The 26338-nt window shown below is 44.9% G+C and overlaps 1 protein-coding gene across 4 annotated transcripts in view; it reads left to right on the forward strand.

The window, feature by feature from the left end:
• FARP1 (FERM, ARH/RhoGEF and pleckstrin domain protein 1) overlaps positions 1 to 26338 on the forward strand; it is a 282193-nt gene that overhangs the window by 167429 nt on the left and 88426 nt on the right. For all 4 annotated transcript variants that reach the window (XM_053217290.1, XM_027065124.2, XM_027065123.2 and 1 more), the window contains exon 3: positions 18879 to 18983. In XM_053217290.1, the coding sequence (XP_053073265.1) occupies positions 18879 to 18983 (105 nt within the window). The remainder of the gene's footprint in view (positions 1 to 18878; positions 18984 to 26338) is intronic.

The following is a 26338-nucleotide window of genomic DNA, read 5'->3' on the forward strand; positions in this document are numbered from 1 at the left end:
GGCAGAGAGAGGGGGAGACACAGAATCCAAAGCAGGCTCCAGGCTCCGAGCTGTCAGCACAGAGCCTGACGCGGGGCTGGAACCATGAACCGTGAGATCATGACCTGAGCCAAAGTCGGACACTTAACTGACTGAACCACCAGGCACCCCACTTCTTCTTTTTTTATATAAAGTGGCCAGCTTCTCCAGGTATCCTTTAAATAGTTCTGTAAAATTGTTTTATTTGTGGGGAGGGGGGATTGTGAGTGGAAGGAGGTGTGGAAAGACCTGGGTCCTGGAATCAGCACATGTTCTCCCCAGACAGGCAGCCTGTAGCGACCGTAGTAGGCCACCAGCTGTCTCCCACGAGACAAATCTTTTATGCAAGATACAGATCGCTAGGCCACCTATAAGTTGTGTCGTGCAAATAATTTGTGGGTGTGTTACATAGAAACCCACACATGCATATAGATCACCATTAATTTGTAGATTTGTTTTATTCCTTCTAAGCTACTGTGCCGTGTTGTGTCAAGTGATTTTCCATTTTCCCAGCAGATTGCCGCATCTCAGTGTTTGATGGTACTCGAGAGCTTCTCTAGGTACAGAATACCCTTCCTCACGTTTCGGATCTGTTAATTTTCCTTTAAAAAAGATCTAACTGTGGGCCTCCCCAGGAAGTAAGAAAAGAGCTAGAAGGTAAAGCAGGACAAGAACTGACGTCTGGGATGTGGGGAGAAGGAAGCACCATGACGTAGGAAGAGAAACCTTCTCCCCAGAGCCAGCATCTTCTCAGTTTATATTTAAACCCTGTTGGAGGGGACCGCCCATCTCTTTCCAAGACAAACAGCTATGCTATTGACTATTTTTTATTGTAGAATATTCCGTCTCTAAGCTAAAAGCCTCCTTTCTTGTGATTTTCTACTTTTCCTTAGTCTTTCGGGCCCCAGCCCGGTCCTGCGTCCACTCATTGAACCAAGAGAACGACTCTCCATTGTCAGCCCCAGTCGTCATCATTTGAATGATCCTCGGTCGAACTAGATGTGATTAGCGGCTGGTTTCTACTAAATCTAGGCATCCCTTACCTCTCTTCCCGAATCCCTCCCTACGGCAGCTGTTACCTGTCTGCGGAAGGACAATGGCATAGGTGCTCCCTCTGGCTGGTGGGGTTCCAGATAACGTGGGTGAAGTTCCCCTCCCGTTTTTCTTCTAATGTAGCATTTGCTTAGGTGTAGTCACCAGAAGTGTTAGTTTGAGCCGTAGTAAGAGCATGCCATAAACGGGGTGGCTTATAAACGCCAGAAATTAGTCCTCACAGTTCTGGAGGCCAGGAAGTCTAAGATCGAGGTGCCGGTGTATACGCGGTCTGGTGAGAGCCCAGTGCTGATTGAGAGACGGCTGTGTGCTTGCTGTGTCCCCACATAGTGGGAGGGACAAGACAGCTCTTGGGAATCTCTTGTATAAGGGCACTAATCCCATTCTTGAGGGCTCCACCCTCCTGACCTACCCACCTCCCAGAGGCCCTGCCTCCTAACACCATCACACTGGGGATTAGATTCCAGCACGAGGATTCGGGGAGGACACAAACATTTAGTCTAGGGCACAGTGATGCTGAGTTGATACATTTGATGCCAAAATGGGAGAAATTCTTTCCTCTGTTTCAACAACTGCCTTCCCAGGAGTACTGAAAACAGTACTCCTAGGAATACATATTTAATTTGTTTACAACATCACTGGATCCATGTTTACACTCAGGTTTCCACCAGTTTGATTAATAAAACCGTTGACCTTTGGTACTAGCTGTCTCTTGGGGTGCTGTTCCTGTGCTTAATATCTGTGCCTTGTTCCTAAAAACAGAGGCTCTTGCCTGCCTTCTCGGCTTGTTGGTTAGAGTTAGGGCGGGCTGGTCGTTGTGGGAGTGGGCGGTCTTATCAACACACTTCTAGCTTTTTCACTGTGGCCTGCTGCTGACTTCCGGGTGGAGGGTCTCACACCAAAGTCCGGGGGAAAAGGCCAGGCCTTCCCCATCTTGCTAACCCATCTTGTACCTGGGACCTCAAAATCAGCTTCTTAATTCAGAATTACACGTGTGCGTCAAAGAGACATTGATAAACTGGAGAAGCACCTTCTGCGACACATCCTGGGAAGATTTCTCAAGAATGTTTATCTTCATATTTGTAGCTTTTCCAGTGTGGTCTTGATAGAACGGCCCTACAAGAAAGAATTTGGGGCAGGGGATGGCATTGGTAGATGCAGCTGTTGGTTACAGTTATGGCTCCTGTTTAAAAAAGAAAGAAAAGAAAAGAAAAAGCTGAAACCACCAGGCTCTCAAAGCTGGACTGTGTTCCAGAAACAGCCACAGGGCATTTCGGCAGAGAAGTGCTTTTCATGGGTTCTTGCCTGACTGGCTTCCGGGCACATGGAGTTAACAAGTTAAAAAGGAGCTGCTAATGATACAATAAATGCTTTTTAAAGTTTTCCATTGGGCAATCCAGCAGTAGGTGACTGCTTTGAAAAATGAATGAAAATCAGACATAAAGTCACAAACGGCTCCATCAGTAATGAGTAAGCACATGCTGAAGGACATTGATGTGCACGTGCGTGCATGGCCTGTCGTGATGTTTTTAATGTTTATTTATTTACTTGGAAGGTAGAGAGTGGGACTAGGGCAGGGGGCAGAGCAAGGGAAAAAGAATCTCCAGCAGGCCCCGTGCCATCAGCGCGGAACCCAATGCAGGGCTCGAACCCACGAACCGTGAGATCAGGACCTGAACCAAAATCAAGAGTTGGATGCTTAACCGACTGAGCCAGCCAGGCGCCCCTGTCATGTTCTGTTTCTGGCTTATATTTCCGTTCCATGAAATTAATAAACCAGCTTGTCCTGTAGTATCATTAGGGAAAGATTGTTTTGCACAGGCTCAGACCTAGAGATTTAGTCCTCCTTGCTTTCTTTTCCTTTTTTTTTTTTTTTTTTTTTTTTTGTTGTGATTAAAAACTCATAAAACTTATCATCTCGCCCATTTTTAAGTCTACAGTTTGGTAGCGTTAAGCATAGTCACGTTGTTGTAAAACAGACCTCCCGAACTTTTTCATCCTGCAGATCAGAAACTCTGCCCATTAAATAATCCTGCCAACCCCCCCATCCCCCAGGCCCTGATAACCACCAATCTACTTCCTGTTGCTCTGTATTTGTTCCCCCCTTTATTTTACAAGCAGATCCACCACCCCCCCACCCCCCACCCCCATCTTCTGTCCTGCTTCAGTGCAGTTTGGGCTCATCCTGTCGTTAAGGGGGAAAGAACAACACATAATTGTCACAGCAGTTGTGTGAAATAGAGTGCAGGCCTGTACCCACACGTGTGGGGGGCTGTGATGAGCATTTCTTTTGGCCTGGTGGCATCACTGTTGAAAACATGTTAAAGTCATCTTGCGTGATTAAGAAATTAGACCCTGAAAGGCCACTATACATTTTCAAATTGTTTTCCTGCCTCTGTGCTCCAGCATGGAGTCTAACTATCCACTTTCTAGGCAAGCCTGTAAACTCACTTTCTCCTATCATGGTATATTTAATTTTCAACAGGTGACAGAATCTGTTTCAAAAAGATTCTTAGTGGGGCGCTTGGGTGGCTCCGTTGGTTAAGCGTCTCTCAGGTTTTAATCTCAGTGTCATGAGTTCAAGCCCCACGCTGGGTATGGAGCCTACTTGTAAAAATGTGCTTGGGGCACCTGGGTGGCTTGGTGGGTTAAGTGTCCGACTTCAGCTCAGGTCCTGATCTCACAGTTGGTGAGTTCAAGCCTCACATCGGGCTCTGCTGACGGCTCGGAGCTTGCTTCGGATTCTGTGTCTCCCTCTCTCTCTGCCCGCCCCCCCCCCCAATGCATGCACACTCTTTCTCTCTCTCTCAAAAATGAATAAACACTAAAAAAATTAAAATAAAAAACTAAATTTAAAAAATGTTCTTATTGCCTTCCAGTATTTTGTTTTTAGCATCAGTGTAATTGTGTATAAGTTGGGACAAAGTGCATTTAACTGAGTGCACAGTACTGACAATGTGGTCATTGTGAATAACCCAGACTCTGGAGCAAGGGGAACACGATCTGGTTTCAGCCGCATCCGTTGCCTAGGTCGCTGCTGCAGATGAACATTTCGAGTGCTATTAAATCGTAGAGGATTGTTTTTAAAGATCATTCTTATTACTTGCTTTTGCTTTTCTCCCAATGCTGATATTAGGACACCATAGGCTGCCCGTGTTACTGGGCAGGATTTTATTTCAGAGATGTAATCGATACTCATGCTTTTTATTATATATCTTACATCTGTCTTCATTTTCCCACCACTCACTCTGAGCACTGGTAACACTACATAAAAATGAAGCTAATCGCTGGGATGTTCTAACTTTGAGGTTTTGGAATGAGGGGCTTGGAGCGAGCCAAAAGTTGGCGATCAGTATGAATTATCAATAGAACATGCTACCTCCAGGGTATTTTTACCAGATTTTGAAATTATCGCGTAAGAGTAAACTAGTGAACCAGCTCAAAAGGGAACGGACATTCCAGACAGTTCCACAGCACTGCTTCAGGAGCAGCAGCCCACACAACGGTGTGTATTCTCTGAGCAACATTTGAAAAAACACAGACCCTCCTTTTATTTCTCATATTTAGTTTACTCATCAAAGCTGTCTGAGGGATAAGGCAGAGAAGCCACATGGCCACTTAGTATTGGCAGTGGGACAGTTTCACGACGTCTGTGCATCTCCCTGTAGGCGTTTCTGTGTGTAACGGTCACATGACTAGCCTTGTGCACTGAGGTGCAGTCTGACGTGTTTCCTCATCAACGGAATGTCTTCCTTTATTATTTCCCTTTTAATGTTTTCACCGCAGTTGGCCTTTCCAGAGTGGTTTCCCCATTATGGCTTTTGGAAAATGTCCATTCTTTGAGCAACAGTTTCTTGAAAGAAAAACATATTCTCAAATTGGCCTTAGAATCTAGACCCCAGCATACAGTTGTTTTTGTTAAAGATCATGTTATTATCGTCTCTCCATGAGAATTATGAGCCATGCCCAGGGCAGAGCCAGACGTGGGGCTCCATCTCATGACCTGAGCCAAAATCAAGAGTCGGATGCTTCACTGGCTGAGCCACTCAGGCACCCCGAGAATTATAAGTTTGAAGTGATTCATTCACTCATCCATTCAGCAGATCTTTACAGGCACCTACCGTGTATCATGCTGATAGTGGGAAAGTGGGGGAAAGAGTGGGGGGGAAAAGGGAGGTGTGGGGGCAAATTACATTTAAGTAGAGGGGTTCGGGTCAGTCCTGTTGAGAAGGTGACATTTGTGTAAAGATTGGAAGGAGGTGAGGGAATTATCTTTGACGATTTCCGAGGAGAGGGTATTCCAGGTAGAGGGAGCAACCAGTGCAAAGGCCCTGAGGTGGGCTTGTCCCTGATATGCTGAGAACTGCAAGCAGGCCCATGTTGCTAGAGTGGAACGAGCAAGAGGGAGAACCCTTGGTTGTGGCCTCAGACAGACCACAGGGGAGGATCAGATCCTGTGGGGCCTTGTTTTCCATTGTAAGGACTTTGGCTCTTACTCTGAGTTTTGAAGAAGAATCTGATTTAGTAGAAGATGACTCTTGCTGATAGAACTGACCTGAGAAACGATGTGAGAACTGTTTATGTAGTAAGTCAAATGGTAATCATAAGTACAGAGGTCAAATGCAGCAGAGAAATAACCAGAAGTTGTTATGGAAAGAAATTTCCTCAGGGCACCTAGGTGGCTCAGTCGGTTAAGCACCTGAATCTTGATTCCGGCTCAGGTCATGATCTCACGGTTCATGGGTTCAAGCCCCACAACAGGCTCTGCACTGACAGCGTGAATCCTGCTTGGGATTCTTCCTCTCTCTCTCTCTCTGCCCCTCCCCTGCTTGCGCTCTCTCTGTCTCCCAAGGTAAATAAATACTTTAAAAATAAATAAATAAATAACCAACCAAACTCTTAAAAAAAAGAAAAAAATTTCCTCAACATACTCGAACAGGTGAATTTGAAAAGAATATCATGAAAGGTAAAGCTGTGTGGTTTCCAAGTTCTTGAGTGTCATGAAGGACTGTGAGTGTGTGCATGAATCAGACTTGAGGGCTATTTTCCAAACTCTTCATGCATGTGAGACTACAGGTATGTATGGGGTTAGAGGGTGTGGATGATTTCAAGTTTCTAGGTGAGCCTCAAAATCATTGTGATACTGGAATTCGCTTCTGGAAACCGCTCCTGACTGGATCATCCTCTCTTTCCACTAGGTTTGTAGTAACTTAAAGAATCTGACATAAACCACACAGAACGATCTTGTCTGTCAGCACTGTGGTTTATTAATACCCAAGGAGCTTGTTGTCTGATAACTTAAAGGAGAAATATGTTTAATTCACATTCTTCAGTCTTTCTAGTCAACTGTCCGTCTAGTAGAACAGGATATGCTCTCTATACTTTTGCTGGATATTAGGAGCTTCTTTTTCCTAGGTCTAGGGTCTGTGTGCTTGTATTTTGTCTTACTGTAGCAAGTTGCTGACTGAAAGGACCTGTCATCAACAGCGGACACACAGAACTGTTGTGCTTTTTTTTAGGGCTTTCTAGTTTGTGCATCATACAGAATTCCCCACCCCCTTCCCCTTATTTCCATGATCTCATTCCTCATCCCCTCCTCAGAAGATTTGGAATATAACAGAAAGTATATGTTTTATCTTACAGTGGTTAATTTGTAGTAAGGCTTAAAACTACTTAAGGGAGTTTTCATAACTACCAAAAGTTGGAAGTAACTTGGCAAAGCCTTCAACTACAAATGAAGCCTCATGTTATGGGCTGGATTGGTGCCTGGCATTATATGTGTCAACCTGATTAAATTCTCAGAACCACATCATTAAGGGGTATCATTATTCCATTACCCAGATGGGACAGTCAGTGCCCAGGCCATGTAACTCGCTTGGGCCACATAACTGGTAAATGACAAGTCAAGCATTAAAGTTCTGTCTTGATGACTCTGGATCCCTCCCCCATTCTGTGCTGCTCTCAAATGTAATCTCACACATTTTTTAAAAAATGTTTTTATCTTATTTTTGAGAGAGAGCATGAGCAGGGGAGGGGCAGAGAGAGAGAAACAAAACATCTCAAGTGGGCTCTGCACTGACAGCGCAGATTGAGGGCTCAAACTCACAAACCCATGAGATCATGACCTGAGCCGAAGCCAAGCACTTAACCAACTGAGCCACCCAAGCACCCCTCACACATTTTTATACCTAGTAGTAATAGATAGCTTCATCAGCTGTAAATGAGGCAAAAGTTAGGTTTCTTTCTTTATAATCATAATGTATGCTTTGTTTATAATGAAAATGCTCTCTATAGGGCCTTTTTCTCCCCCCATTTTGCCCCTCCCTGTAGTGGATTGTTCGTACTTTTGGATATTTTCCCATATTTTTCTACTGTTTGAAAATACACGACTTAAAATTCACCATCTTAAGCATTTTTAAGTGTATAGTTCAGTGGCATTAAGTGCATTCACATTGCTGTGCAACTATCACCACCGGCCATCTCCAGAACTCTCTTCATCTTCCCAAACTGAACTCTGTACCCCCGAAACAATAGCTCTCCATCCCTACTTCACCTCCAACCCCTGGGAGCCACCATTCTACTCTCAGTCTACTTTCTGTCTCTGTTGGATGCCTTTTGTTACCTTTGTTATATACTTGTAAGTTTCTTTTCCCTAAGTCTGGAGTCTCTGTGCTTACTTTAATCGGAGCTTTGCAGTTTTCAGAAGAGAAGTACGGTTGACCCTTGAACAATGCAGGGGTTAGGGGCGCCAGCCCCCTCTATAATTGAAAATCTGCCTATGACTTTTGACTTCCCCAAAACTTAACTACTAGCCTACTGTTGACTAGAAGCCTTACAGATAACAAACAATTGAGTGTTATGTATTTTGTATATTCTATGTATTATATACTGTATTATTATAATAAAGTAAGCTAGAGGAAAAAAAGTAAGAAAATCGTAAAAACATACAGTACTGCACTGTATTCATTGAGGAAGTCTACATATAAGTGTACTCACAAAATTCAAACCCAAGTTGTTCAAAGCTCAGCTGTACTGATTCTGACCTCTTCTGCAGATAGGCAAACCTGGAGCCAGAGCTCACTCATACCCCCAATCTCTTAGGTGCTTAATAGGATATTAAACCTGAAAAGTACTTGAAAAAGAATGAAAAGTAGATAGTACTATTTGGGAGGTTTTCTGGGGACTCCAGAGCTGAGAGTTCTTCAAGTGTCCTGAAAGCTGAATTTTCACATCACACTTCGGCTTACATATTTTTAATTTAAAAGCTTTACGCATAGGGGCGCCTGGGTGGCACAGTCGGTTAAGCGTCCGACTTCAGCCAGGTCACGATCTTGCGCTCCGTGAGTTCGAGCCCCGCGTCGGGCTCTGGGCTGATGGCTCAGAGCCTGGAGTCTGTTTCTGACTGTGTCTCCCTCTCTCTCTGGCCCTCCCCCGTTCATGCTCTGTCTCTCTCTGTCCCAAAAATAAATAAACGTTGAAAAAAAAAATTAAAAAAAAAAAAAGCTTTACGCATAAAAAATAATTTAAAAACCCTTTTTCAGGGGCTCTTGGGTGGCTCAGTCTGTTTACCGTCCAACTCTTGATTTCAGCTCAGGTTGTGATCCCAGGGTGGTGGGACTGAGCCTGGCATCAGGCTCTGGCTGAGCATGGAGCCTGCTTGCTATCCTCTCACTCTCTCTATGCCTCTCCCCTGCACACCTCCCCCCTTAAAAAAAAAAAATCTAACAAAAAAATAAAACCCTTGTTCAGGATGAGAAAATGTTCCCATTCTCCCCTAACTGAAAAACATTAAAAATATTTTCTGTTGAAAGTATCTGCAAAGATTTAAAATAATTTTTCCTTCATTTAATGTTCCTGGAGGTTGTCCAAGAACCTTGGACATTGGCTCTTGAGGGGAAGGCTGTGTTTAAAAAACATGGTAGAAGAAATCTGTCTGCACGTGAAGAGAATTGAGAACCCGGAATCACATATGTTATTCGGTGGCTTTGTTTTACAAAGTCTTCACCCTTCTGTTCAAATGTGAAGCTAAATTCAATAAAATATTTACTTTCCATCTTACTTTGGAATAATAATTTTAGAGGCTAAGTGCATGGTATCAGGTGTATTTTGAGAAAGTTCAGGCTCCGTGCACTGAATGTGCTTTTGAGGCTTAATTAGACCACTGAGCCCAAGGAGAAAGATGCCAAACTAAATAGACATAAGGAAAATGCAAGCATGTTTCTTTTTGCTGGGAAAGGTCTAATGCTTTCCTCCAGCAGTCCTGATCTGGTTTGTACTTCCCTTATTCGTTATTTGTGTGATATTTTATTCCCTGGCTAATGGTTTTTTTTTTTTTTTAAGTCAAGATTATTTTATTTCAATAAATTTTGGAATTTTTTTATTCGTCTACTTTTTTTTTTTTTTAACGTTTATTTATACTTGAGAGACAGAGCACTAGCAGGGGAGGGGCAGAGAGAGATAGGGAGGCACAGAATGTGAAGCAGGCGCCAGGCTCTAAGCTGTCAGCACAGAGCTGGATGCAGGGCTTGAACCCACAATCGGGAGATCATGACCTGCGCCCAAGTCCAGTAATTCACTGACTGAGCCACCCAGGCGCCCCCATTCATCTACTTCTGAAAGTGATCAAAAAACAACGAATCGCCCAGGGTCAAAAGCAGAGAAACCTGGCACTAGGAGGAGCCCAGTTCTCCGCAAACATTTTTCATATCTTGCTCACTGCATTGTGGGATTGCAAGAAAGCACTAGAAAGCCTCCGCCGTGCATGCGCACATCAAGTCTCGGTGCCAAGGGAGAAGGGGAGTGACTTCTGTACTAACGACGCCGCGGTTGCAACGTAGCTAAATTACAGCCAGGGAGCTGAAAGCACCCGTTCTCTTCCCAGCCTGGCGTCAGGACTCTGAAATCCAATCTGAAGTGTGTTTAATGAGCGTTCTGATCACTGAGGCTCAGTGCGGAGGGGAACAACGAGTGCAGTGTGCCCGCGCAGACAGTTGCGGCCACCCTTGGAGCCACCGAGGGAGGAAGAATCGCCGCGTTTGTGGACAAGGAGATGGGCAGGCCTAAACATTTAGCTCCTTTCTCCCAGAATGAAAGCTTTGTCCCAGCGCCCGGACTTTGCTTTTAAAGTTGTAGTTCCCGTTCTTGATCTGGCCGGTGTTTCACAGCAATGGTGATCACGCTGTCTGCTGATGAGGCTGCCGCCATGTTTCCTGTTGGGCTTTTGAGTCCTTTGCTTCCTTCCCCTCCCCATCGTCATAGTTCTTACCCGGTAGAGTTTAGTGAGTACTGGATCCCGTCCTAAGCGCTTGGGGTGTAGTGAGTCACGTGAGCCTCACCACAGCCCTGTACAGTGGTTTGGTCATCAGGCCCATTCTGCAGAAGAGCTAACCAAGGCCCAGAGAGTCACTTGCCCCAGGTCACACCGCCATGGAGTGGAGATCCAGGATTTGCAAGAAGGCAGATGTTTGCATTCTTAACGAGAACATTATGCTGCCTCTCTGTGTCATCCAAGGGCTGGAGAAACAGCATGAGAAGCCTCTCCCACACTTCAGTTGTCTGATTTCTGTGTTAGTCCTGCCTTTGCAGTGGGAGATCATGGTTGGCTTATGTGACACTCACACCATCTTGCAGGGGCTCTGTCATACCACGGTCCTGTTAACTATCACGTGGGCTCCCAACCCTCTTTGGTGCCACCAGCTATGGCCCGTGTAAAGTGTGGGCCTCTTTCCTTGGTTTTATCAGCCAGTTTTCTCTAGGACAATTTGAGTCCTCAAAATTACAAGTCTAGGTCTTGAAAGGGGTGAGAGGGAAATGGAGAGCCTGGGGGACTCCATGGTTAGGAGCAGATTCTCAGGACTGGGTTTGAATCCCAGCTCCACAGTGAGAGAGCCTGACCTTGGCAAGTCTGTGTCCTTCTGCCTGGAATGCCTCAGGGCCTGCAGCTTAGGGAGTTACAGGTGTGCAAATAATGTGTTCCCTCCGTCCCCGGGGTGAGTCCCCAGGGAGCTGCATCTGGCCACCAGTGTCTTTGTTTACTCCAGCTGTTCATCCAGCCGTTATTATTGGTGTCCGTCCCGTAAGGGGAAATGGTAGGGACTCTGTTCTGGCTTCTCATGTGCCATCAAGAAGTTCTGTGCCCTGCTTGTGATATACCATACTTTGCTTCTCTCTCATGACATTTGGAATCTTCTTTTCACTCTTTGGGTTCCATAATTTTCCAGATAGTTGCCTTGAAATGGATAGTGCTCATTCATTCTGGGACATGCTCTCTGGCCCTTTGCAATCTAGAAAGTTCTCCCCTTCCATTCTGGAGAATTTCCCTACATTTGTGCTTGTATAATTTTGCTTTGCTCTTGGATCTGTCTAGATGGCCCATCGCCCAGAGGTTGGAACTCTTCGACTGAGCCCGCAAATGCCCCGTGCCCGTGTCTCGTTGCCATCTCTTGGCCATGAGGTCTCGTTTTGGGGGGTTTTCAACTATATCTTTAAACTCTCCCAGTGAAATTTTTATTTCTGCGCTGTGTTTTTTTTTTTTTTTTTTTTATTGCTAAGAGCTCTTGTTATCCAAATATTCCTTATGATAACCTTCTGGGTTGTTGTTGTTGTTGTTGTTGTTTTAGTTATACACTCTTAGCTATATGGGGATCCAAATTACAGTGTTTTAACAAGTGTTTTCCTCTAGCCTGCATTATCGGAAGTACCTGGCCTCTCCCACTTCGGACCCTTTGCGGGGCTCTGTGTAATGTAGCCGTTTCCCTATTGCAGAGTCTCCCTCTGCTCTGTAATTAGATTTTAGCATCCTTGTCTGTCATCTTCTAGAATTTGGGGGGAATCTCTCACTTGCTGTCTCTTGTCTCACTTTCTCTGTTTTCTGTGAATTTATTCCTCTTTTTCCTTTTTTTCCCCCTCTCACTGTTCTTTTTTAAGCGGGGTTTCTGGGTGTAGTGGAGACACATGTGTTCAGTCGGCCATTTTTAGCCACAGACTGACATTCTTTCCATCGTTTATATTAAGCTGTGTCTGGCAGCGGTCTTGTGCTAAATTTTCTAAGAAAAACATGCATTTATGGACAGTGAGGTGGGTTCCTGTGGAATTTCTCAAATTGTACTGTCCTTGAACTTCTGCCTCATTGGCAGCTCCTGAGTGTGTGTGCAGAGGGGCTAGGACGGGGTGGTACCCCGGGACGGGCTGCTGGGGTGTTGGGAACGCGTGTGAGCTCTGTGCCCTTCGGACCTGGCTCCGCCCCTCCGACTTCACGGGTGGAAGGGTCTCAGAAGAGAGTATTTCTTAAAAAGGATTTCAGTTCTAGAACAACACTCACATCTAGAGCAACCACGGTAAAAAGAGGAGCCTCTTTTAACATCAAGAAAGATTAATTACCTTCCATAATTGGTCTAGCACTTGGTGAATATATTTGATTATCAAGTTAGAGAAATTTTGAAGGCCAGGGGCTTTGTTATTTCCAAACCCACTTATTGGGTGGTGGTTTCCTTGTAGTCTCTTCCAAAGGGACCAGGCTGGATGTGACTGCATTGTCCCCGCCCCCTTGTGGCTAAGAGGGGAGTAACAGCCCTACAGAAGGTGGTTGTATAAGTTTGCTAGGGCTGCGGTAACAAAGTCCCACAAACTGGGTGGCTGAAAACAACTAATTGATTCTCCCACAGTTCTGGAGGCTACAAGTCCAAACTCAAGGTGTCATCAGAGCCATGGTCCCTCCAAGACTCTGAGCAGAACCGTTTTTTGCCTCTTTTCAGCTTTGACCGGGGGGGGGGGGGGGGGGGGGGGGGGCGGGGGGGGGGCGCGGGGATGTTAATCCTTGATGCTCCCTGCTCATAACCACATCATTCGGTCTCTGCCTCTGTTATCACATGGCATTCTCCCAGTGTCTGTCTTCACACCATTTTCTTTCAAGGAGCCAGTCATATTGGGTTAAAACCCATGCTAATGGCCTCATCTTAACTTGATTTTATCTCAAGGACCCTGTTTCCAAATAAGGTCATGTTCACAGATGCTGGGAGATAGGACTTCAGCATATCGTTTTGAGGGACACAATTCAACCCATACCTGTAGGTTTGGCTTTTTTTTTTTTTTTCTTTTTGGCTATGGTTGACTCTCAAGTTTAGCCTTGATGTTAGCCTCGAGCAGAAGTCAGAGAGACCACGGAGCCAGCCTGCCTGCCCCATGTGTGGAGGATCCACAGGTCACTCAGTAGCAACTCATCGACTGGCAGGTGACTGGCACCTTGCTACTCAAAGCATAGTCTTTGTAGCAGCAGCAGCCCTGGGGGCTTGTTAGAAATGCAGATTTTCGTGCCTCACCCGGTTCCTCCAGAATCAGCACCTGCAGCTTGTTAAGGTCTGCAGGTGATTGACAGGCACGTAAGTCAGAAGTGCTCTTCTGAATCACCTCCAGCAGGGATCCTTGGCATGCCCTCTGCCCTTGGGGACATTGGCACACAGCCCGCTGACGTGGTAGCCAGGTTTTGTATCACATGACATTGCAGAGGCATGCCTTGGGGGCTGGAAAATGGCTCCTTCTTCTCAATGTCAACTCCCTCCCCTGCCGTTAATTCTATAAATTAACATTTTCCCTACACAGCAGAAGCAGCATTACTTGAGAACTTATTCTTATGTGCCAGGGCCTTTGCTAATAACCACTTTGCAATCACAGTTTTGAGTCTTACATTGATCCTGGGAGATGGATGATAATGTCTCCAGTCCTATCGTGACTCGTGTCCTGTGGACTGAATTCTGCTCCCCTGCCCTCAGTTCATAAATTGAAGCCCTAACTTTTATTGTGGCCATATTTGGAGTAAGGTAGTAATTAAGGTCAAATGAAGTCATAGAGGTGAAACCCTGATCGAAAAGGATTAGTATTTTTCTAGGAAGAGACACCTGAGAGGTCTCCCTCTCCCCTCTCCCCTCCCCCTCCCCACATAGCACTTACCATATATTTAGCTGGTTGTTTGTCTGTAGCCCCAACTCAGGGATACTTGTATTGATTTCTGTTCCTTCAGCACTTAGCCCAGAGCGTGTGTGTCTCTCAAGGCCCGTGTACTTAGTACCTCCCCCCACCTGGCCAAAAACTAGCAACGGGCCATGAGGGAATCTGCAGTGTTCTGATGCCCTAAGATTAGACTTGTTGAGGGTTGGTGAGTTATAGGACTTTGGATAATATTCTAATAGGTATTGATGGTAAGAAAAAGGGGGCCGAAGGCCTTTGAGAGAAGCCATTCTCTGCTGGATCAGAGCGTGCCCTGGTTGTCATGGTTACGTTAATCCTAAACCAGGAAGGGGGGGGAACGACTTCCAGAAACAGCTTTCTGAAACCTCAGCAGATGCAGAATTTTTAAAACCTAGTCAAACATTATCTTTATAGATTTGTGTCTATGAGATTGTTTCTGAGAGGTTAGAACCTTAGCTTGTCTCAAGTACTTTAGGGGAAATCGTTTGTTCAGATGCTTTGAGGAATTAGGGAGAGAGAGGAAAATACCACCCCCACCCCCCACCCCAGAAAGAATTGTCTTTATTCTTTTGGAGGAGAAGAGAAATACTCCCACATAAAACTTTACGTAATAGAAATAGCCTGAGGGCATAGATATATTTTAAAGGTACAATAAACTAGAGCAGCTTTGATTCACAGTTTTTAGTACCTTAAAACCAAATGCGAATGTTCATACTATTTGTTATTCAATATTTAGTGGCCAGACATTCTCCAAGAATGCGAACCTCTTCCAAAAATGTACTCTTATAGATTCTATGAAAAGCCCATTCAAAATGGAGAAAATGAACATGGACGCCGAGTTTGAAATCAGCCACATTGTTTGTGCGCTGGGCTAAAATTCAAATGCCTTTTGCAGCATCATTAAAAGTAGCCAATAAGAAAAATGTGATTATGTAGTTTCGCTAATTGCTGATTTGTTCTCCAGGATGAAACATATAATTACTATTTGGTGTCTTTTCTGTAAGGCTCACATGTCTAGAATACTTGAATCAAGACTGGCTAAGTATGGGGCTGGCCAGATTGACAGTTTCTTAGAGGCTGTGGGAGTCTTAGAGATCTGTTTCCTCCCCTCCAATACTAACACTTGGTGATCATTAACACAACTCATTTGTCATAAGATCCTTTCCATGTTAAACTTCCTAACATATGTAAGTTTTCAAACGATGTGTAAATTACTTGGTTTCCCTTCCTTGTGTAATGTAGCTTGTACAGCATTGAATAGGATTGTGTGTGTATGTTTTTTGTATTCTTTTAATGTTTATTTTTGAGAGAGACTGAGCATGAGAGGGGGAGGGGGAAAGAGAGAGGGAGACACAGGGTCCAAAGCAGGCTCCAGGTTCTGAGCCATCAGCACAGACCCCGATGCGGGGCTCAATCAAACCCACCAACTGCGAGATCATGACCAGAGCCAAAGTTGGACGCTTAACCAACTGAGCCACCCAGGCACCCCGAATTGTGTGTGTGTGTCTTAAAGTAAGTCCCCCTTTGAGAAAATACCTTTATGGTTCAGTCTTTCTCAAGGTCTCTGCTTCATGCTTTGCTAGCTTTATCCATGCTGTTGCCTCCTCCTCCTCTTCACACTTCATCAGCTTATTTCTAGATTTGTGTTAGCAAAAGGGCTTGCGCTTTTGTAGCTCTTTGAACCCCATCACTGGCTTCCAGCGCAAAGCCTAACCCAAATGCAAAATTTGTGGTACTCCAGCAACGTTCATTTCATGCCAAACACATAAAAGGTCTCTTTGCACTGAGAAATTGTAACAAACGTTGGGTGCACGCACATAGGTGTTCACTCTCTCTCCCCGTGTGATCAGGCCTTCGCAGCCACTCTTCCAGGAGCTAGTCCTGCCCCTCCATATAACGTTCTAAGAAGAACTCATTTTCTTGTTCTTAAAAAAGTTGAAACTGATTCTACAGTGCATCACAGCTATTTAAGGATGTGAACCCCATCCTCAGTTACTTTTTCTGTTTTTTCTCTTCTGCATTTTTAAAAACCATTTTTTTTTGTTTTCGAGAGAGCATGCGTGAGCAGGGAAGGGGGGGAGGGACAGAGAGAATCTTAAGCGGGCTTCATGCTCAGTGAGGAGCCCAGTGTGGGTTCCATCCCATGACCCCGGGATCATGAACTGAGCCAAAATCAAGAGTCAGATCCTCAACTGACTGAGCCACCGAGGCATCCCTGCATTTTTTTATTGTGATAAAACATATATAACGTAACATTTACCATTTTAGCCATTAAGTATACAAATTCAGCGGCATTAAGTATATTCACAGTGCGATGCAACCAGCACGACCGTCCATTTTACATACTGTGATGTGATTCTGAGCAAAATTACTCTTAGAGTGAAGTTCAAAAACGTGCATTGGAGACCAGCATTGGGGAACCATGGGGCAGACTGTAGGAGTAAATTCACCGCAGGAAGTAAAGGAGGGATGATCTTTCCTAGAGAATGAAAGTGAAATCTTTTCCTCCTTTTATTTGCTTTTTTATTTTAGAGAGTGTGTGAGCAGAGAGGAGGGCCAGAGGGAAAGAGAGAGGGAATCTTAAGCAGGCTCCATGCTCAGTGCAGAGGCGGATTTGGGCTCGATGCCACAACCCTGGGACTATGACCTCAGCCAAAATCAAGAGTCGGATGCTCAACCAACCGACTGAGCCACCCGGGCACCCCTCTTTTCCTTCTTTATTAGACGTTACTGTTTTTCACATTTCCTGCCATCAGTTCACGTGAAACGATTCTGCCAGAGACCCTTAAACCAGGCACTCAAAGAGCCTAGTGAGTTTGGGATCATCCATGGAGAATATCGTATACCTTCAGATAGCTCTGGCTATCTTCTGGATTTCCGTGATGAGGAATATGGGAATATATAAAGTGGCATCTGTTTAAAAAAATGCTAAACCTCTGGACACTGAAGCATCTTTGACGCCTCCTCGGGTCATGCCTGGCCAGGCTAATGGACATGCCCATCACTGTATTAGTCAGGCTCTCTTACTGACCATTGGTCTCCTGAGTTGCTAATTGGTTCCTAACATGTTCTGCTCTTCTCAGAGGGAAGGTGGAAGTATAAAAGCAGTAACTGTAGAGGACTGTGTTTTTGAAACATTTTTCTTCCAGCGTTTGATCCGTGTGATGGAATTGGATCCGTTTTACTAGCGGGTCATTAGGAATCCACCAGGCAGTGAAGAGAAACCAAGGCATTTAGGGTAGAAATTGGGGTCTTATATATCATATTCCCTTTTCCTGTAGGTTCAGTATATAGAAAATGATTTCAGCTGGCATTTGAGTGAGTGCCAGGTGCTTTGCTGGCCAATAAGAATATAAAGGTGAACTATAAAGTAGCCCAGAATTGAACTGGAGAGACAGGCTTGTATATACATAACCATATATAATACTGTGGAATGAGTAAGTTTTATTCATCTGTTCATCCACTTCAAAATTGGTCAGTCTTTAGGCTCTGTGGATACAGAGATTAATAAAATGCGCTCTTACCTTCAGTGTGGGTGTCGTATGGATGAGAATTTGCGCAAAGTGCTAGGGGAACCTAAGAAAGCCATAATTTCTGCCTTATTTGTGGAGGAAGGGAAAAGGAACAGGGACTGGGGTTCCACTTCCACAAAAAGAACACAGAATCATGAGCTGAAAACTTCTGTCCATACAAAACCCACACATAAATATTTATGGCAGCTTTCTCCTCCTCCTCCTCCTCCTCCTCCTCCTCCTCCTCCTCCTCCTCCTCCTCCTCCTCCTCCTCCTCCTCCTCCCCAATATAATTTATTGTCAAGTTAGCTACCATACAGTGTGTATAGTGTGCTCGTGGTTTTGGGGGTAGATTCCCGAGATTCACCGCTTACATACAATACCCAGTGCTCATCCCAACAAGTGCCCTCCTCAATGCCTATTTTAGCAGCTTTCTTCTTAATTGCCTAAACTGGGGTGGTAGCCAAGATGTCGTTCAGTGGGTGAATGGATAAATAACCTGTGGTACATTCACACAGGGGAATATTATTCAGCAATAAAAGAAATGAACTAGGAAGCCACGAAAAGACATCTAGGGACCTGCGTGCGTGCTGCTGAGCAACAGAAGCCAGTAGGAGAAGGTTACGTACCGTACGATTCCAAACGTATGACGTTCTGGAAGAAGTGAGACTGGAGACAGTAGAAAGACCAGTGGTAGCCAGGAGTTCGGAGAAGCGAGGGAGGGTTGACTAGATGGCACATGGTGGATTCTTAGGATGGTGAAACTATCCTCCTTGATCCTGTAATGGTGTCTCCATGATATTACATGTTAGGATACACAATATTACATGTTTGTCAGGAAGTATAGAACTGTACAATGCAGAGTGAACCCTAATGTCAACTGTGGACTCTGGGTGATGATAATGTATCAGTGTTGGCTCAATATTTGTAACCACTGTACCACATGGATGCAAGATTAAGAATAAGGGATTCTACGTGTGTGGTGAGAAGAGCTATGTTGGAATTCTCTGTACTTTGTCTTCAGTTTTCTGTAAATCTAAAACTTCCCTAAAAAATAAAGTCTATTTCTAAAAAGGGGGTGGTGCCTGGGACCGTGCTGGGGAGAAAATGGCAGAGAATTATCATCTAAGTGTGAAAACAGCCTGGAAAAGGCTCAGAGGTATGCGGCCGGGGGTCTGGTGATCAGGCGGTCAGGGTTCTGGAAGGTGGATGGCGGCAAGCTGAGAAGGGCTGAAGATTCAGGAATGAAGAGGCTTCTGGTGGTGGGAGCCGTGGTTTGTTTTCATATCTGCCTGTCTCAGAGGGGGTGACTCCTGTTGTTTCTGTTTCCAGCAAAGAGCCCCTGGGAAAGTGTTGCTGGATGCAGTTTGCAACCACCTCAACCTCGTGGAAGGGGACTATTTTGGCCTCGAGTTTCCCGACCACAAAAAGATCACGGTAAGTGATGGGAAATTAATGTTGATATTTTACCATCTGCTCAGCTTGGGAAAGGAGAGGAATCAGTCTGGTTCTTCGGCCATGCATACATGTCCTAGAAGAAAAACAGCCAGAAAGCCCTTGTTAAACTGTTTTGAAAGTACTATGTGCATAGGATTAGCAAGTTCAAAGAGCTTGATGAACACCAGCTCCCTCTGACCCTTTTCCCTTGCCTGTCCCTCCAGAAACCACCATTACCAGTTGCTTCTGTACCCTTCTAATAAAAGTCTGCGTTCTGTGTCTGTACACACACCTTTTTTTTTAAGTTTATTGTTATTTTTTTGAGAGAGAGAGAGAGAAAGAGTGAGAGAGAGCAGAGAAGGTGCAGAGGGAGAATTCCAAGCTCTGAACTCTCAGTGCAGAGCCCAGTACTGGGCTGGATCCCATGAACCTCAAGATCATGACCTGAGCTAAAATCAAGAGTCTGATGCTTAACTGACTGAGCCACCCAGGCGCCCCACACGCATACTTTTGAAACACACTAATGTGTGGAAACAACATATAATGTCATGTACCTTACACTCTACTTCAGTTAATGTATCATGAAGATGTCTTCTTTCCCATGCATAGAATCCCCTGCCTTCTTCTCCATTGCATGCTATTCTGCTGAATAGACATGACCGTGATTGACATCTGTTGTAGATGATGGGGTACTTAGTCTGTTTCTAGTCTCTTGCTTTTACAACAAAGGAAGCTACCGCAAGTACACTGAAGCTTACGTTCAAGTTTCAGTACATGAGATCCAAGGGCATGGGGTTGCCCGATCCATAGGTTTGATCATTGTAAAATTTGAAAAATACGTCATGCTCTTTACAAAGGTTTCGCCCATTTGAACCCAAAAGTTAGAACATAGCTTATTGTTCCTTTTGTGTTTTGGCTAATGGCACTTTCTTAAGGCTGTATCTGACTCTTGTATTAGGCACCCTATGCAACTATAAGTTCATTGACTGTATTTCTATTTATTCTTCCATTCTGTATACAGAGTAGCTAGGACTTGCTAGCCACTGCTCCAGGGATCCGGTAACTAAGGTGCAGGGAATGTATGATCCGGGCGGGGTGTCAGGCTTAGTCAGTGACCAGCACAGGGCATGTGACAGGTGTTTTCCATTGGAGCCAGGGAGCATTGGGCAGTGGGGGTAACAAATAACATTGGTGTTGAGGAAATCCTTCCCAGATACTACAAAGCTGAGTCCCATGAGGCCAGTAGGAGTTGACCTAATAGAAAGAATGTTCCATGGAAGCCTAGGTGTCTCAGTTGGTTAAGCATCCAACTTTGGCTCAGGTCATGATCTCACGGTTCGTGGGTTCGAGCCCCGTGTCGGGCTCTGTGTTGACAGCTCAGAGCCCAGAGCTTGCTTCGGATTCTGTGTCTCCCCCTCTCTCTCTGCCCCTTCCCCACTCGTGCTGTCTCTCTCACAAGAATAAATAAACATTAAAAATAATAGAATGTTCCAGTGAGAGGGGGGACCCATGTATAAAGAGCAGAAAACAGCCTGCAGGAACGTGCAAGGAAGGCTGGGGGTGACAGGTAAGGAGGAGAGAGGCTTAGGTGAAGGAGGTGAGAAAGAGGAAACTGAAAAGTAGGCAGGGAGCCACATCTCGAAGGACTTTTATACCATTGCCGTCCAGTAAAAATAAAATATGAGCCACGTATGTAATTTCACATTTTCTAGCAGTTTTGTTTAAAAAAAAAAAGTGAAATTAAAAGTATTTGTAACTTAATGTAATACGTCCAAAACCATTACCATTTCAACATGTGATCAGGAGCAAAAACTATGAATAAACTATTTCACATTTTTTCATGCGGAGCCTTTGAGTCTGGTGTGCATCCAACACAGACCCTCTTGATTCATGCCATCCGCATCGCAGGTGCTCAGGAGACACATGTAGCTAGCGGCTATTGTGTGGGACAGCACAGTTCTGTACCAAGCTCGTGTGTTCGGGAAGCTGTCAGTGTGTTTTAAAGGGAACATGGTATGATCTGATTTATGGTTTAGAAAGACGACTGGGCTGGACTGCAATAGGAAAAGACTAGAATCAGGAAGGCCGTTAGGGGTTTGCTGTGTTTCTGGCTGGAGGCGTAGTGGCAAGGGATTATGGGAGAACCGAGGTGGTGGGCTGGAGCGAGATGGGTGGATTCAAGAGGTTTTGGAGGAGGAGGTAGTTGGGGATGTGACTGAATGGATGGGCTTGTGAGACAAAGCAGGCTCAGAGCAGCTGGGTTTTCCACCTTTGCCATCTGGGGGACAGTGGTACCAATCGCTGGGGATGAAAGCCTCACCATGTCTGCAAAGAGATAAAGACAATGAGTTCCATCCCAGACATGAGGACTTGGGGGTGTCAGTGGACATCCCAGTGGAAACGTCCAGTGGGCAGGGCCTGTGGGTGTATTTTCCAGAGCACAGGAAACAGATGTGAGCTGAAATGGAGATTTAAGACTCATAGGACTATTTTTTGTAATTAAATGTTTGTTTATTTTGAGAGAGAGTGTGTGTGTGTGCACTCAAGCAGGGGAGAGGCAGAGAGAGAGGGAGAGAGAGAATCCCAACCATGCTCCTCAGTGTCAGCACAGAGCCCGACGCAGGGCTCAATCTCATAAACTGTGAGATCATGACCTGAGCCGAAATAAAGAGTTGGACGCTTAACTGACTGAGCCACTCAGGCTCCCCCGCAAGATTATTTTAAATATTAATTGAAGTTCTGAAACTGGATGAGAGTGTAGAGAGTAGAAAGGAAGCCAGTGTGGAACACCAGCATTTAAGGGATGGACAGAGAGGGAAGAAATGTCAGAGGAGGTGCAGATGGGGAGGAGGAAAACCAGGAGAGGGACTCGTCACAGCAAAGGAAGAGAGCGTTGCAAGGAAGACATACACAGGAGGCGAGTGGGTAGGTGGTGAATGAACCAATCTGTCGCATACCTAAAAGTGGGTGTGAATAGTGTTTTCTCAGCTTATTCCTGTCTCCAAATACTCTTCACCATTTCCTCGTACTTAAATTAAACTTTAAGCCTCCCTGACTCCCAGTCCTTTTTCATGTGGCGCATGACCACAGATGGGCTAAATCTAATTCTGCATTCTATTTATCCAACAAATTTCTTGTGCCTACACTGCCTCAGTCCTCATACTTTATATCATGGAAGACACGTGATACAAAGTGACAGCAAGAGGTGGTTATGGTTTCCATTCATTAGAAGTGCACAGCTTGAAAGAGAAAAAAAAGTGCACAGCTTGGTAAGAGAGACAAGGAAACAAATAATTACAATACCGTGTTGTAAGTTCTATGGAACATTGTTTCATAAACTTTTTTTGTGTGTTAAAATAATGATTCTCAGAACACTGGAGGATATGCTATCTCGTTATTTCTAACACCTTTGCCTGAATTACTACAAGGTCCTAATGGCTTCCCCGACTCCGTTCTTGCCCTGTTTGAGCCAGCTGGAGATGCCTTTCTAAACGATAAATAGTAGTGGTGACGGCACTAAGATTCTCATAACTGTTCCGTATCTGGGTCAGCCAACTAGCTAATGGTGGAGCTGAGATTCTAACTATGTTCTTCTGACCCCAAGTTCAGTGCCTTTCTAGAATTTACAAACCTGTTCATCTTCCTGTGCACCAGCACCTGTGCTGGTGACTTTTAAGTTTTATCATGCTTGATTTTTATGATCTCACTGCTTTCTTGTAATATGTTCAGCTGCAAAATACAGAAAACCTAGTAACGATGACCAAAAAAACAGGTGTTTATTTGTCGCATGTAAGACACAAAAAAAGCCACCACGTGAGTGCTTACCATGTGCCAGACTGTTCTGGTCCCTGTGGACACAACAGCTAACATGGCCCATATTCTAAAGCAAGGATCAGTACGCTTTACAAAGGGCCAGATAATAAATACTATATTAAGGCTTTGCAGGCTGTAGGGTCTCTGTTGCAGCTACTCAAGTCTGCCCTTATTGTGCGGAAGCAGCCGTGGGCGATATGTAAATGAATAGATGGGCTTTGTTCCAATAAAACTTTATTTAGGATACAGGAAGCCACAGTTTGCTAACACGTGCCCTGGAGAGTAATACCTCGTTGCAAGGCATCATATTAGTTTTACCTACAGTATTTCATTCATTCCAAGAAGAGCCCATCATATACCCTTTTTCTGATGAGGAAGCTAAAGCTTAAAGGGGTTAAGTCCTCGTCCAGAGGTTCACAGCTAGGAAATGCCATAGCTTTGATTCAAGTTCAGTTCTGTCTAAACACAAGCCCATGCTGTCCATCATCCTTCCATTCTGACAATATTTCCATATTTTATTCTCTGTCAATTACAAAATCCCAACCTGACAGTTAATTTTATAAAATTTAAGAAAGAAGTTGTTGCGACAATTAATCTGTTATTCTCGCGGTTCGTGAGTCTGAGCCTCATATCGGGCTCTGTGCTGATGTCAGCGTGCAGCCCGCTTCAGATCCTCTGTCCTCGTCACTCTGCCCCTCCCTCCCTCCCCCAAAATAAATGAACATTAAAAAAATAAAAATAGAACATCAGTTAAACTTTATCCCCAAAACGCGATGAAATAAAAGCACAGAGGAGCAGAAATAATGACCAAAAAGTGTCCAGAGGCTGACTGACAATCTATTTTGGAAGAGCCAAGGACAGGTCTTGACTTTGTTGAACTGAGGGGTCTGGCTGGGTTTTCATCTCTGCTCTTAGTAAAGGTGCTTGGGAATTTAAGATAGGTATCCGGTAGTTTCTGTTGCCTTCTGAGATTCTGTCGATTTCTAGTGGGGTGGTGTTTTGTAGCAGCCCAGGAAAGGAGCTCTACAGGTCCAACTGTCAGCCCTCAAGTCCCTGGAGCAAGGTGACAGGAGCAGGGGGCTGGCCTCGCTGACCCTCGCTCTGCTCGTGGGTAGAAATGAGGGAAGAGTGCCCAACCTGTGGAGTTTTTGAGAGGCTCATATGTGATAATGTCGATCAGCACATGTAATCCCTGTGTCTGGGACCTACTCGAGTGTTCAGAAAGTGTTAGTTACGGAAACTCTTATCATTCCCATTTTTTAAATTGCCAAGAGCAGCTAACGTGTGTGTTAGCGTGTTAACCACCTTTGAGTGGACAGTATGATACTGTTAACTGTATCCACATTGTGCCACATCTTAAAAACCTGAAATTCCGTGCCCGTGATACAGCTCTCTTGTCCTCCCCCCAGCCCCTGGCAGTCACCAACCTACTTTCCGTCTCTGTGAGTTTGACTACTCTAGATCCCTCTAAGTGGACTCCCACAGTGTTTGTCTTTTTGCGACTGGCTTGTTTCACGGAGCGTGATGTGTGAGGTTCCCCCACGGTGTAGCATATGACAGGGTATCCGTGCTTTTTGAGGCTCGGTGATATTCTGTTGTATGGCTGTCCCACGTTGTGTGTGCCCGTTCATCTGTTGGTGGATGTTGAGGTTGCTTCCACCCCTCGGTGGCTGTGAAAAACGCTGCGGTGCACACAGACATATTATCGTTTTTTAAATGCTAGTGTTGTGATTATTACCTTTACCGGGCTTCCTCTGGGAGGCCGTTTACTTGTCTGCCAAACCAAGGGGAAGCCTGGTGGGTCTCAAAATGTCTGAACGTGGGCCGTCACAGCTGGCTTTGCCCGTGGGCCTGTGCCTGTTACGTGGGAAACTAGGATCCCCAGAGTCCCTGGCACACGGAATTGTGGACCTTTGTGCCTAGACGGTAGGCTCACGTCTGAGCCCAGCCTTCCGCCCCTTGTCTCATTTCCATCACATGAAACACCCACGTCAGGGCAGGCCGTTCTGTAAGGGTTTGAAAAAAGCCTCGGGGAGAAGGAGTACTTTCCATGGTCTAAGATGTGTTTCTCAGGATGGGAAATAAACTAGTGATAATTAGTAATCAATTGCGCTCTACCCTTAATTAGACTTGTCCCGTGGCTTGCCAGTTAATAGAGTTGGTTGCTGTGTTTACATGCAAGTTTGGCCTGCCCTTGGCTTTGAGTCCAGGAAGCCGTGCCTGGGAGATTGCCCCACAGGAGCAGAGAAATCTTTTCATCAGCCTTTTTTATGGATTGGTCTTTTCCGTGGCAGAAATGCTATTGATCCTAGGAGTCAAGACTCTGTCCTTAATATGCCAGCTAATTGGTAGCTAGACTGTAAGGGCTGGTAAAAGGCCAGAAAAACAGTAGCTTGCCATTGGCGTGAACTCAGAGACCTTGGCCTGGCTGCCCTTGGACTCTGCTGCACACCTGAATGCATCTCATTTGTTCTTCTTATGAGAGGTTGGCAAAAAGCCAGACAGTAAATGGATTAGGTTTTGCGGGCCATACCGTCTCCATGGCAACCACCCAACCCTGCCATCACAGCACAAAAACGGCCATGGACAATATCTAAATAGATGTGCATGGTTGTGTCCCAATAAAACTTTATTTAGGGGCATGGATATTTGAATTTCAGAGTCTTCACATCATGAAATACACTCCTTTGTTTTTTGGTTTTTGTTTTTTTTTTTTTTTCTTTCCAATCACGAGAAGTGTAAAGGCTGGTCTTGGCTGTACCAAAACACATGATAATCAGGATTTGGCCCATGAGCCGTGGTTGGCCAATCTCTGCTTTAAAATATTTCTCTGAAGTGGGTGTTTTATCATCTCCATGTTACAGTGAGAAGATTCAGAGAGGTAACTTGCCCGATACTTGACAATGATCTTTATAACCAGGATTTTCACACAAGCCTGTCTCAGCAAGCCGCTCTCTGCTACACTTGGCTGCCTTTCCTCACACTGGTCCCTCCCAGAGAGTTGTGTGAGCCTCAGTGGTAGAGATAGGTGTATAATAAGATTTATCTCATCAGCCTGTTGAGGATCCCGGGAAGGGCGTGCATCGTGGCTTGTAAATCTCTGTTTGAACATTTGTTTTGTCATATAGCAGCTGGGCAGATACTGAACCTCTTTGATTTTGTACTTTATCTGGAAAATGGGATTAATAAGTGATGATTTTACAAGATTGTCATGAGGATTAATTCTGATACTTTACAGTCACAAACCCAGCAGGATTCCTGCGCATGGGAGGTACTCGGATATCTGTTGTGTCTTGTGCTTGCCTTCTAGCTCAGAAACCAGAGAAGTTGGCCCACCAGTATTTTGTTAAAGCCACAGTGCTTACTGATCTGATAAAATGGTTCCAGTGTCTAATACGTGCTGGTAAAGCTCAGGAAGAAGATGGGCATCTTATTGTTTAGTTTATATTTTATATTTATATTTTATATGGTCACTTTCGGTGAGGACACTCTTTCTGGCTTGTAGACGTTTACCTTCTCACGGTGTCCTCACATGACAGAGA

The sequence above is a fragment of the Acinonyx jubatus genome, chromosome A1 (assembly GCF_027475565.1).
Source record: "Acinonyx jubatus isolate Ajub_Pintada_27869175 chromosome A1, VMU_Ajub_asm_v1.0, whole genome shotgun sequence".
In the NCBI taxonomy this organism is placed as follows: domain Eukaryota; kingdom Metazoa; phylum Chordata; class Mammalia; order Carnivora; family Felidae; genus Acinonyx; species Acinonyx jubatus.